At 41.6% G+C, this 13,425-nt stretch overlaps 1 protein-coding gene across 1 annotated transcript in view; it reads right to left on the bottom strand.

The window, feature by feature from the left end:
- SPOCK1 (SPARC (osteonectin), cwcv and kazal like domains proteoglycan 1) overlaps window positions 1-13,211 on the bottom strand; it is a 366,435-nt gene extending 353,224 nt beyond the window's left edge. The window contains exons 1-2 of the mRNA XM_031506078.3: window positions 12,926-13,211; window positions 12,397-12,564 (exon numbers count right to left, since the gene is read on the bottom strand). Of these exons, the coding sequence (XP_031361938.2) occupies window positions 12,397-12,564 (168 nt within the window). The 5' untranslated portion in view covers window positions 12,926-13,211. The remainder of the gene's footprint in view (window positions 1-12,396; window positions 12,565-12,925) is intronic.
- Between the last annotated feature and the right edge of the window lie 214 nt (window positions 13,212-13,425).

Raw genomic sequence — 13,425 nt, 5'->3', positions numbered from 1 at the left:
TTTCAGCTGCATCCTTCCTAAATCCCTTCCTGTTCTCTTCTCCCTCTACTCCTAAGATCATCATCAACCTGTCATCTGGAATTCCTTGTAATGAAGTGACACATGGTTTTCCTTATCTACCTTTTTCCCATTCTCTCTGTGTTTATAGATTCATTACCTGCTATACATGCAGACGTGTTATGTTCTCATTTCCTCTTTCTGCCAGGTATTTTCCATGAGGAGAAATCACTGGGCATTAGTAAAGATTGTTCCAGACACGGTTTCTCACCTAATGGACCATGTCTCCATTTCAGTCATGACTCCTCTCTCTGGATCCACTAAATCATCCAGCATTCATTTGCCACTGACATAGATTGTATGTTTGCGGCTTTGAGATTTTTTTTTTTTTTTTTTATTAGGGGGCCTTTGGTTTGGTTTAATTTCTTTTTTAAGTTTTATTTTATTTCCTTGCATCTATAGAAAGAACTGAAGAAAATACATTTATTCCATCATTGCTGTTTCAGTAACTCCTAATTTCAGGGAGCTTCAGCTTTAAAATCAGCCATGCCTTAAGGATCTTATGGCATCTTATTTTATATCCACATCTCTCCTTAGCGAGTTCAGATTTTATAGACAACTTTGTGTCATTCTGGAGGGAACACATCAACAGCACCATCCCTGATATATCAGTAATGGGTTTGCAATTATGGCGGCAGGTTTCAAAATTGCTTCCTATTTGCAGCTTCTTTTTTTGCTAATGGAAACTGCAGCACATGCCACATCTGTCTGTATTTGTACATTGCCCTGCTGTAATAGAATATTGCTCGTTCTTGATTACACAGGGACATAGTCTGCCATTAAAGTGTGGATGCAGTATCTCAACAGAACTGATGCTAAGGTTGTGCAGTTACTTAAAAACATACTGATAGCAAAATATGGCCCATAAGAAGTTGTCTGGATTTCTTTTTCCTTTACATACTGAGATAGGACTATTTGTGATGCCATATGTTACTTTACAAGAGGAAGTTTCAATATATTTTATCACGGTTCTAAAATTGTTTATGGTAGCTTTTTGTGAATGCTCAAAATTGTTGATCTATATCCATTAAAGTTCCTTGTACTCATGTTCAGTCTTCTTTTCTCTTTTACAGGCAGTGCACATGGATAGGAAAGGCTTGCTCACAATCTCCAACAGCACTATCCCCAGGGGAAAAGGATTACATTTCATCTCAGGTTATAAGTTCATTACAAGTCACAAAACCTTTGCTCTGCTAAGCTTTTTATCTTATTAAGATAAGAAACATGCATAAGAAAGAAAGCACTTCATCAGAAGAGACAAGGCTTTATAAAAAGGAGACTAAACATAAAAACAGACATTTGTGTCACACAAAGATCCTCATTTCACTCCATCTTGCCTCATATTCCAATGAAAATAAACCCTTAAGTGTCTTGTTATATCCAACTTAACTTTGTTACATAAGCATGAAGAGACTAATAAATCTGTGGTCACTGATCTGAATCACTATATCCTTCCTTATGAGCAAATATATCTGGTTTACCAGCTTCCTTCATGCTGCATAACTGCAGTTCTACACATAACTGACAGTATGCAGTATTTTAGCAGTTTATATTTATTCTAATTAAATGTGGCACAATTTCCTTTTGAATGCTGCTGTCCTGAGTGAACCATAATGTAGAGATTCATGGTTATGCTTAAGGAATACTGCAGACAATTCTATATTTAAACCACTAATTATCATATGTTTGTAGATATCCCTGCTGAATGCAGCACTCTGGTGTACTTTTATTAAAGCAGGGGTTTTTTTTAAGACAAGTATTAAAAAGATCAGTAGATGTAAAAGACCTGAGCCTCACGAGTTTCACAAGGTGTAGTTTAATATAAAAATAAATACAGGAAATACACTCTGCCTAATACCTCTGCTTTAACAGGAAATACCTAGTCCCCTCCAATATGCTATTCACCTAGCATTAAATAAATAATAAATAACATTTAGCTAGCATAAAAGATTGCTTATCCTGACTTTACTTAAAAAAAAAAAAACAAAACAAACCAACAGAATTTATCCCTTATATACCTTGAGTGAAGTTAATGTTATCAAACAAGAAATGAATCTGGGCCAATAAACACTGCTGTCAGATAGTGGCACATATATCCACACAGACCTGTTAAGCTTTGTCTTTCTGTATTCCAGCACAGTTCATTGCTCCGCAGAAGAGCACTGTCCTGGGACTTGCACGACATAAATTTTGTTGTTATATCTGGCATTAGCTTGATGGATAACTCTGAACACGCTTTATCCTCTGTTTTCACATCTGTCTAATCTAGAATACATCCTCATCATGTCAGAAAAGTGTTTCCCCACGTTGTGGGGGATTCCAGAAAAAGCTTCAGGATTTTCAAGCGAGAGGAAGAATCCTTGTTCACGCTGCGCAGCCCAGACCCCTGAGCAGCTCCAGCCCCGGGCAGCCCTGGACAGCTCTGGGCAGGCCATGGCTGAGCACCCAAGCAGCTTCAGCCCCAGGAACACTCCAATGGACACTCCAATGGACACTCCAATGGACACTCCCACAGACGCTCCAATGGACACTCCAATGGACGCTCCCATGGACACTCCCACGGACACTCCAATGGACGCTCCCATGGACACTCCCACGGACACTCCAATGGACACTCCCACGGACGCTCCCATGGACGCTCCCATGGACGCTCCAATGGACGCTCCCATGGACGCTCCCATGGACAGTCCCACGGACACTCCAATGAACACTCCCACAGACGCTCCCATGGACACTCAGCAAACCCTGCAAGAGCCAGAGCTGCACTGAAGCTCCCATGGACGCTCCCATGGACACTCCCATGGACGCTCCCATGGACACTCCCACGGACACTCCCATGGACACTCCCATGGACACTCCCACGGACACTCCAATGGACGCTCCCATGGACACTCCCACGGACACTCCAATGGACACTCCCATGGACGCTCCCATGGACACTCCCATGGACACTCCAATGAACACTCCCACAGACGCTCCCATGGACACTCCCATGGACACTCAGCAAACCCTGCAAGAGCCAGAGCTGCACTGAAGCTCCCATGGACACTCCAATGAACACTCCCACAGACGCTCCCACGGACACTCCCACGGACACTCCAATGGACGCTCCCACGGACACTCCCATGGACGCTCCCATGGACACTCCCATGGACACTCCAATGGACACTCCCACGGACACTCCAATGGACACTCCAATGGACGCTCCCATGGACACTCCCACAGACACTCAGAAAACCCTGCAAGAGCCAGAGCAGCACTCTGCTCCAGCAGCAGAGCGGCCACTGGCGCATGTACACGGAGAGGACTGACAGAGTCCACTCTTGTTACTCGCCAAGAAATGCCAGGGAATTTGGTATTCTCTCAAACTGATTTTTATAAATATTTACCAGTTGCAATCAAATTCTACCAAGAACTTCAACATCCCTAGTGCACAGAGAAACACTATTCTAAAAGTGATGTTTTCTACTCCCTTGAAGAAACAATTTAGCTTAATTTCTTTTTAATCCTACAAGTATAATTTTCAGCTTCTCTCCCATTCTCCAAAATTTAAGCATCCCCCCACTGAGTTCCAGTAACTGCAGCTTCTTTTACCTTATTACCTCAATGTTTTGTCCAGGTTCAAGTTCTCTAACTTGAAAAGAAAGCTAGAAAGGCCAATACACAAACACCAGAAGACACTGCTGGAATAAACTTCTGAATGGACAACTGAGTGCAAGGAAGGAAGGATGAAGACAGATCTCCAAGCTAAAAACCACACAAAATTTATGCTGGGCAATTTCAAATTAAATTCTGTACACAGCTGAATTTCCTGATTAGACAATTTCAAAGCAACCTGCAGAGACAGGCAAGTATCACTTACCTCTATCAATCCCCGTGTTAGTCAGAACTCAACTCTAAGCCGTGATATATTAAAGCCTTTTTCAAAAACTAATCTGAAAATAGCTACTCTGACAGTAAATTTTAATAAAGTATTTTTCTATCTACCTGGGAGAAAGCAATCAGTGAAGTAAATTTATGACACAAAGTTCATTAAGAGGACAGCTAAGATCAGAGAATTAATTGATGTCCCTGTGTACCTATTTAATGAGAATGATTTTGTGTTGCCCAGGATTACAAGCCAAATCACAGAAGTGACAGATAAAGACCAATCTAGTCCCTGCCAAAGCCACTATTGAGTAGCTTAGCAATTTATCTGTAAACTGAATTTTGAATCATATCTTAGCCTTGAAAGTCATTAGACATTAGCTGTTCAGTCCAAACGTGTAATTCAATTTTAGCTGCCAACCTGCTACAGCAAATCCCCCAATGATAACGGCTAGAGTTATCTGGCTGATGACAGACTGCTTACTCAGAGTTAGGACGTGGTACCTCCACAGCAACATGTGCCTTTCTAAAGCTGGAAGAGTTAAGTGGTGGAAGTACAGAAAATCACACCAGAGGCAGCAGCATCACCTTAATTTTACTCTCTGTCAATTCTGCTTTCTTGATTTGGTTAAATCTATAAAATGTGTACTTTGTAGAATACAGATGTTTGATTTTCAGATAGTTTGAGTCTTCCAGGGACTTTGAGGGAGCTTCTTTTATTTATGCTGTCAGACACCTGATCTTTCAGGCTTTTCCAATTCCACAATGTCTCCAAAAGGCAAAGAGAACTGTTTAATCCAACTGGTCTGTGATGTACTGTGATTTTTTTGTCTAAGAGAACAGGAAGATAAGCAATACAAGAAACAAACTCCAGCCTCACTAAAGTCAATGACAATTGAGCCATCAGTTTCAACATAACCGAGACTTCACTACAGTTCCTTTGGACAAATTTCAGTTTTGGTTACGTAAGGAAAAGAATAATCAGTCCATGCATAAGCAGATGTTTTCTGTAAGAAATAGGTTTTCATACTCCAGATGTAATATTTGAATGCCACTTTCCTCATGAAGTCCTACTTCTTGTAAAAGCAGCTCAGCTGCTCCACCCCAAATTCAGACAGGCTTGCATTTTATCTTCAAAACACACACACAATAATGACACACTGAGTGGAATTACATATCTGTAGCCTCATGGTTAAAACTGTAACTATAAAGCAAATAGTTAAAATTTCTGAGAAACCCCACCCCCCAAAAAAAGAGGTCATAATCTCCCTGATGGTCAAAACAGGGTATCATAAGTAAGTTTTAACAACTTTTGGCCCTCAAGAATAATGGATCTGTTTTCTGGACCCTAACCTTAGACAACTTACCTAAAATAAAAGTAGTATCATTTATCCACAGATACCTGAGCTTGATAGCAGCTCTTAACACTAACCAACACCAGAACTCAGCCTCTCATAATGACTTTCAATCCACCCATTTTATATTACACTGACATATGGCTCACTTGTGTGGAATTTTTTCCTTTTTTCCTTTTGTGAATTTCTCAGGAATCTAACAAAATTACAATTTAATTTTGGATTTAAGCAAGCCCCTATGGAAAAGAAATCCACTGGGGGCAGGAGGGGGGAGGAGGACAGGTCAGGGGCAAGCAGTAGAATACAAGAATGGTTACTCTAAAAATGCATTAAACATGTTGGAGAAAATGTTAAATCTACAGAATTTCATGGTAAGGATATGATTTGTGACTGCAGTCTGCAGAACTCTTCTGTCAGTGAGGAAATTATTAAAGTTATAATTTAAAATGTAATACAGAAACTAACACCCTAGTTTTGTACTGACCTACTTAACTTTAGAGTCTTATGTAATTCCTAGGGAAGCTGGATAAGTGTCAGTTAATTAGAAAAAGCTGGCTCTTACCTTCCTTAATTATTCTGACATAAATGCCATTATTTTTCCCCTTGTCCACTGCAAAAGGGAAATGTCAAGTTTGAGCAGGGTTTTTAGAAAGCATATCTCCTATCCTGTGTTGTAAGAAGCTGATTATGCATTACACTTGCACAGATTCAGTTTCATGTTTTTGTATTCTTTTAAATTTCATGCAAGTACATCTTAGCGGTACTTTTCACTCACATTTATATTCCAGCCTTGTCCCCCTGTTGAGTAAGAATTGCTCTAAGAGACAACCCTATGCTAGGAGTGCCTGGGTAGACTTATAAATCACATTTCAACTCTGTTGTACTGCAGAGCCACTGGAATACACACACACAGAGTCTTCACCTTCAATTAAATCTCAAGGTGGGCTTGGAATGACACTCTCCTGGGAAGCCAGCCTGAGGTGCCTGTGTCCTGTCACAACCCAGCCACTTGGTACATCCATTACCCAGCCAACAGATATTCTCCAAGTGTACTGTAACCTTCCTTATGATTAAATTCACTACAAATAATTAGCAGGATCTGAATGGTTTCTCCAGGAACGTATGAACTGAATGTATTAAGAACTGCTTCACAAAAAAACCTGTGTTCATATTTGAGGTAAAAAAAGAAAAAAGAGACATTCTATTAATAAATTGTTGGCAGAAAAATACTTAATTCTTGCTGTAGACCTAAATATAATATTAGGAAAAAAAAAAAAAAAGAAAATGTGGTATCAAATCCCTGGTAGTGAGACCCATTGAAGGCAGGTGCCTACCACGAAAGGGACACCAGAAAGAACCCAGTCTACAGAAATGACCTCTTACCTCAAAAATTTCACCAAAGCAGGGGATATTTGGATGTCACGGATCAGGTTCCACCACACTGTATGGATAGGGAGCAAGACAACATCCAACAAGGGGTTTGAAATCCCATGGACACATAATCTAAAAACCCAAGGCCTTTAGAATTCCCAAATCCAGGTTATTTTATTGCTCTTCATTACATCATAATCTTTTTTGTAAAAATACAATCTACATGTTTAAAATTAAGTGCTCATTTAGATAACTTTTAAAAACATAACTTTGGGTGGATAATAACCTTATCCCTAAATGTATCAGTGAGATTATTTTTGTCACCAATAATCTATTGATTTATCTCACCTTGACACAATGCTGGATTTGGTGTCCTATTCTCAATAAGCATTCTGAAGAAAATCCACCCCTTTGTAATGTTTTGTTTGAGTAAATTAATATATTATATTATATTATTTTACAATAGGGTCTTTTCTCCTTTGATGCTGGAACGCCTTTGGATCACCAACTTCATAAAAATCTTTCATTAATTTTACTGATCAGAAGCACTCACAATATTTATAATTAAGTGGTCCCTTCTATACATTGTACATTTTCTACTTCTTCAATAGAAGCAGAAATCTTTCATTTTCTGCATTCCTACAGTATCTTTTCTCTCCTCAGAGTAGCAATACTTTTGCAACTTAGAATAACTCTGCACATCAATGAAAGTACACAGGTTTTCCTTCTCATCTATTTCAAGCTGAGCTGCCAGGACCCAGAATAAATTTGTGTTAGCTCTCAATTCCATGACCTTCCACTTTGTACTTTTAAATTTCATTTCATTTCTATTACCTGAGTTCCCAAGGTCTTCCAATTCTGCCTGCTTGATATTCCAACCCTTCTCAGTACTGGTCATGTTTTCCAACTCCCTGCTATCAAGTTTCACTACCACGCTTCTAATTTGGGGCTAAAAAATCAGAGAAAGGTAAGAGCCAACAAGGGGAAATGCAGTGAAGAAGCGTGAAGAGCCAGCCCAAATGACAAAAATCAGTGGCAAAACTGGAACAATGCAAATCCCCCAGTTCATAATCCTCTATTTGTTTTGTCACCTAACACTGCACTTCTGATCAGGTGTGAGGAGGAATCTGCAGGCTCAGAAAGGTGATGTACATTAATAGCTGACAAAATTGTCCCTTCAGTGGTTTGTGTTAGAAGTCTAATATCTATCTAATCTATTGATAACCATCCTCAGCATGAATAGTTATGTGCAACTATTTATCCCCAGTAAGTCTGAGCAATGTATATACACAGATGATGACATTTTATGCCTTGCTTCTTAGGCTTGCACAGTCAGTCTCAAAGCATCTCCAGGCATAAAATGCATGGAGGTTTAACATGATAGCCTGAACTGAAACTCTGTAAGCAATAAAATTTAGAGAAACAGCTTAGTTAATGTTCAGAATGTGGTCTGGCAGCCTGCCATGCATAAACATGCACTGAAACCAGAGTTCATGCCAAGATTCTTAGCTTTCAACTTCATAGAAATTTCTTGTGTGGTTTATACTAGATCCTCTTAGTGCATTTAACCTTTTTCTTCCTTTTTGCAGTTTAATCCATGGCTAGTTGAATTTACTACCTTTTTATATATAAGCATTGATAATGTAATAGACATAAGTCCAAGCAGAAGCAATAGAATTAGTCTGTTCGTATAATTTTGACTAAGAACAGATCTAACACTAAAATGACATTTCTTCTGTGCCAAGCCTCTATGAGCACAATGAGATGCTGCAGTGTGACCTGTTATAACACCATGTATGCTTATTCCCGTAACAATAAATGCTTCCTAAGGCTCATAAGAATTCACATTCAGCTACCAAATCTATTCTGAAGCCCCTCTCAAGCCAAGGGATCCCTCTCCACAGGTTTGATCAAAGATCAAGGTCTTCATATTTGGTTTTCCTGGTATCAGAAGGTCTAATTTGACTTCTATAATTCTGATGTCTGCTTTTCCAAGCCTCAGATCTGCACAAGGGAAATAGCTGGAGGTCCTCCCTAGCGAGTGCATCTTGCTTACTTTTTTCTTTTTCCAGTAATAATTACATTGATTTACTTCTTATTTTTTAGAAACTTACTAGTCAGTTACTTAAGTATGTACCAAGCCACATTCAATATATGGATTAGGTGAATAATAAATTCCATATTACCACAGATTCTGAGCCCTGTCTTTTCTTATTTACAGCCTCAACATATAGTTGTGAGGAAGAAAAATACTATTATCCCCAGCTATAGAATGAAACATAAGGTACAGCTAAGATTTTGTCATGTATCACACAAAGTCCATGGCAGAGGAGGAAAAAGGGGTGAAAGACTGGAATAACAGGTTCAGATTGCACTGAAAACTTATTAATACCACAGACATTACACTGTTATTGATGCTGGGCACATGTAAAATATATGTTTCACAACAGATTGGTCACACTGGTCTTACTATTTATTTACAGCTGATTTTTTTTTTTAATGGAGAACTTAACCAACAAATTGTGTTCAAATCACATGAAAAGATTGTGTTGTAAACTGTTATTTTAGACACATCTCTTTAAGCCTTTGGAAAATGACGACACATTTCACACTATTGAATTCAGTCACACTTAAAAACTTAACGTGATTCTGTGGCTGTAATGCAAATTTCAAATGAGGTGTACTTCTGCGCCCTCTTTTCACAGAAAAGTAGTGACTGCTGAGACAATAAATCCAACTACCATGCTGCCTTTGCCCAAAAGAAGTATGGATCACACTAAAAAAAAAAAAAAAAAAAATTTAAAAAAAATCAATCAAAATTAGGCCATATTGGCCCACAGTTCAATCAAGCTGACCAACCAATTGATTTTGAAAAGAGTAACTGAAAAAGTTGAGAAATGCCTAATTTAAAATTTTATATTCAATTGCAATCTGGGTAAACAACCCTCCCAGTACTGCAACATTATGACAGATTTATATGCACATCTGTATGTGCAGATGTTTGTGCTGATACACATCAAGTGGCCACACCTCCTCAGAGCTTTGAGCCTCAAACCTCAGCTCCACACCTTCAGTGTTTTCCCCCACTGTACAGAAGGGTACAGTCATGCAAATATTTGTGCAAACATGTTTATATAACATGACATAAATCTCAGAGAGCAGCAAAGGGTAATTGTGCTAATTACTGCAACCTTTCCTCTGCTGGTTTATGAGGTACAAGGCTGTAACTGCAGTGTCAGATCCAAGAAAGTTTAACTGCAACACCACTTCTGCACGCCAGCCTCCTGTGCAAAGCCTACACTGAGAATCTTAGGTAGACAGCATATCTATAAAATTAGTTTATTAGTTTGGCAATGAGGGGAAGAGGGAAGGTAATTTTCCTAGAAATCAACACTTATCCACGAAATGCTGGTCTAGCCCATCCACAGCCAGTAATACTCTTATGATGCGTCGCATCAAGCAGCCTTTTAAGAAATGTTTTAACAAATATTTTGAGAATCTATCCCCAGCAGCACAGCCATGAAGTAAGGACCAGATTTCTTCTAACCACATCTCTGCATGCAAGAAGTGTGCTGTCACTGCTAGAACTGTTGTGCTGGCAGCAGCTCTACCTATGCATGTCTTCATCTGTGGGCACAGAACCTCTCACGGATGATTATGATCCAGTAAATCAATCTCATTGAAGACAAGTAATTACGAGCTTAATTACATATGTAAGCTTTTTATATTTTCTTTTTGGAAAAGGCTTAGTAGGAGATGATTATTAGTCTCTGTTAATTTGCTCCATAAAAGGTTTCATGAATAATCATATGCAAAATGCTAGTTTTGAAGTAATTCAATAGAACTTAAGATGGCCAGATAGATACCTAAGCTTTGCATGAACTTTATATTATTTGCTTTTGCTTGGTAGACCACTGCTCAAGGCTGGTTTTACTTTTCCATAGAATGAATCTTCTAACACGTAAGGGTTTTGAGGCTTTATGGGATTTTTTAGCATTTTCATAAGGTCTAAAAAAGCATTCTTAGCCATGAAATCTTAAAATATGAGAGGTATTCTTCATGAATATTTTCCATAAGAAGAGGAATAGTTTCCTTGGACTTGTGAGACTGTATATTGGAAAAAGGGACAAGAAGTTGCAAGGACTCCAGTTTTAAAGAAGAAAGAAAGAGGAAAGCAGAAAACATAAAAATTACATAAATTTCATAAAACCTTTAAGCCTTGTGATTAACATGAGGCCTCCATTTGGAAGGAGACTGTTGAAAGATTGCTTGCAACAAATCTGTCTCCAGTTAGAAGTGTTTTCAGATTAATGTGCCAATTTCATTCCATTTACCATTTTCAAACGCTGCTCAATTCTCACATCAAGTGGGATGTAGAAATTAACAAGTGAAATCACCAACCCCTGTTCCCCGGAAGACTAAACCAGATATTTACAAAGATTCCCTTGAAGTCTGGTAAATCTAAGAATCCATGTTGACTGTGGAATCCCCTTTTCTAAATGAGAACTCAGCAGTCCCAGCAGGAGGATGTGATCGGTGACTGCACGTGAGGACACACTCCAGGACAGCTGTTAATTGATGCCATTGCTAAGGCCACACTTTGTTATGCTCAGATTCCGAGCAGCATTTCTCACACAGAGATGACCAAAACTCCAGAAAAACACAGGGAGAATAAGCTAAGCAGGGACACACCACATTTAACTGCAATACTTTGACTTCCCCTTTGCAAAGTCAGATCAATTTTAGGATCACAGACAAATGCAGACCATAAAAGTTTGACTTGCTAATATCCTATAAAAGACCAATACTTCGAAATAAACAGATTCTTACAGAAGGGTACTACCAGAACTGCTAGCCAGCTCTAGTCTTCTCTTTCCTAGAGCCTCACTGTGGCCACGGTGCACAAATTCCAGAAAATAAAGAACATTTAACCTCACTGTGCTCACAGTCAACACAAACAGTAAGGCTTCTATACAGTCTTGGGCAGACTGAAGCAGGGTTTTCTGTATGCTCCAAAAAAGCTTCCTCAGTGTACAGAGAGCAGAAGTAAAAGGAACTACTTAAATATTACTTCTATTTAAAAAAAAAAGTTGCATTTCTCTTTCTCATGTCATTGACTTAGCACTCTATTGTATTCAAAGTAGGGGAAGTCTAGAATTAATTTTAAGCTTAAGAAATGAATTTGTTTTATACAGATAACACATCATAACACATCTTGAAAATATCCTTTTTTTCCAGCCTGCAAGAAAAAAAAAAAAAAAAAAAAAAAAACAAAAGAGCCAAAGCACTGCTTCCTCCAACACTACACCAGCCTCAAAGAATTGAAAATAAAATCCTTTTCACAAAAACTGCAGGCACAGAAAGCATCGCTGTTTACCACCTTGTGGCTTGAACTGGTAAGTATTCCTCCTTACACATACACCATTCCATCATTTTTCAGTTAAGCAGCCTCTTAAGCAGCAAGCATTGAAACTTCACTCAAAGTTCTTCCCCAGAGGAAGATCGAAGACCGTAAGAACAGCAAGACTGACACGGAGCCCAGGCTGTCCCAATCGATGGGGTAAATCAAGAATGCCAGGACGGTCTGTCCAGCTCCCAGACAGCTCCGAGCATCCTTCGCACAGGCAGCAACCGGGTGCCCAAGCTGCATTTCTCTTCTACCCACAGCTCCTGGCAGCCAGCAGCCCCTGGAAGGATGCTACGGTCAACGGAACAAGGAACGTGCGCTAAAGGGAGAAGTACTTACATCCCGGAATTTGTTCCAGTACTTGTCTTTATCGTACTGCGAAACGGTGCTCAGCCATTTGTCGTTGTCCAGGAAATTGCCATGGTTGCTGTTACTCGTGATGATTTCGGGATGCCGGCTCTCCACTTGCAGGAAGCACCAGGCAGCGATCACCAGCACCCCCGACATCTGCAACGAGAGGAGCGGGGCGAGGAGCGGCGGGGGCCGGCAGGGCAGCGGGGCTGCTCGGGCACCCAACTTTTCAGGGGACCCGAGTCGGGGCCACTCGCCCGTCACGGCCCTCGCCAACTTCTGCCCGCGGAGCTGCAGGCTGCGCCGAGCCCAGCCACCACCGGCCAGCCCGGCGGGGCGGGGAGCAGCACCGGTATCCACAATAATAATAACAGCAATAAAAGCAAAACGGGCCGCCGGCCTGGCGGGGAGCAGCCAGGGGACAGCAGCGCTGCAGAACCGCAGCCAAGCCCCCCGCGGGCGCAGCCAGCGCTGGCGCCGCGAAGTTTGGCAGGCAGGGCGGAGGGGAAGCTCCTACCTCCGGGCAGTGAGCCGGCGGGCTCCGGCACCGTGCGCGCTCGTCCTCCCGCCGCTGCCGCGCTGCGCTGTGGCTGAGCTGTGCGCGGTGCCGCTGCGCTCTGTGTGCGTGCTGTGGCGGTGCTGCTGCCTGCCTGCCTGCCTGCCTGCTGCCTGTCTGCCTGTCTGTCCGTCCGTCTGCCTGCCGGAGCCCTCGCGAGCCGCTGCCCGTGGCGGTCCCGAGCCCGCCGTGTCCGTGGTGCGGGTGCGCGCGGGCGGCGGGCGCGGCCGCGGTCCGGCGCCCCCTGGCGGGCGCGGGGCGCGCCGCAGCGCGGGGCGGAGCGCGGGCAGGGCCGGGCCGCGGGAGCGCTGAGGCGCGGGCGGCGCGCCGCGGGCACGGCAGAGGCGCCGATTAAACTCCGCAAAGGCGGCTGCCAAGGGCAGGGTGCTGGATTCTGTTCTTTGCTCTGCCCAGAGACAGCACAAGGCGCGATGGCCGTGTATTAAACGCAAGTTTCACCT

This window comes from Lonchura striata, chromosome 13, assembly GCF_050655825.1.
Source record: "Lonchura striata isolate lonStrDom1 chromosome 13, ASM5065582v1, whole genome shotgun sequence".
NCBI lineage: Eukaryota > Metazoa > Chordata > Aves > Passeriformes > Estrildidae > Lonchura > Lonchura striata.
Note: the sequence above shows the minus strand (reverse complement) of the source record. Positions and strands in the feature narration are given on the sequence as shown.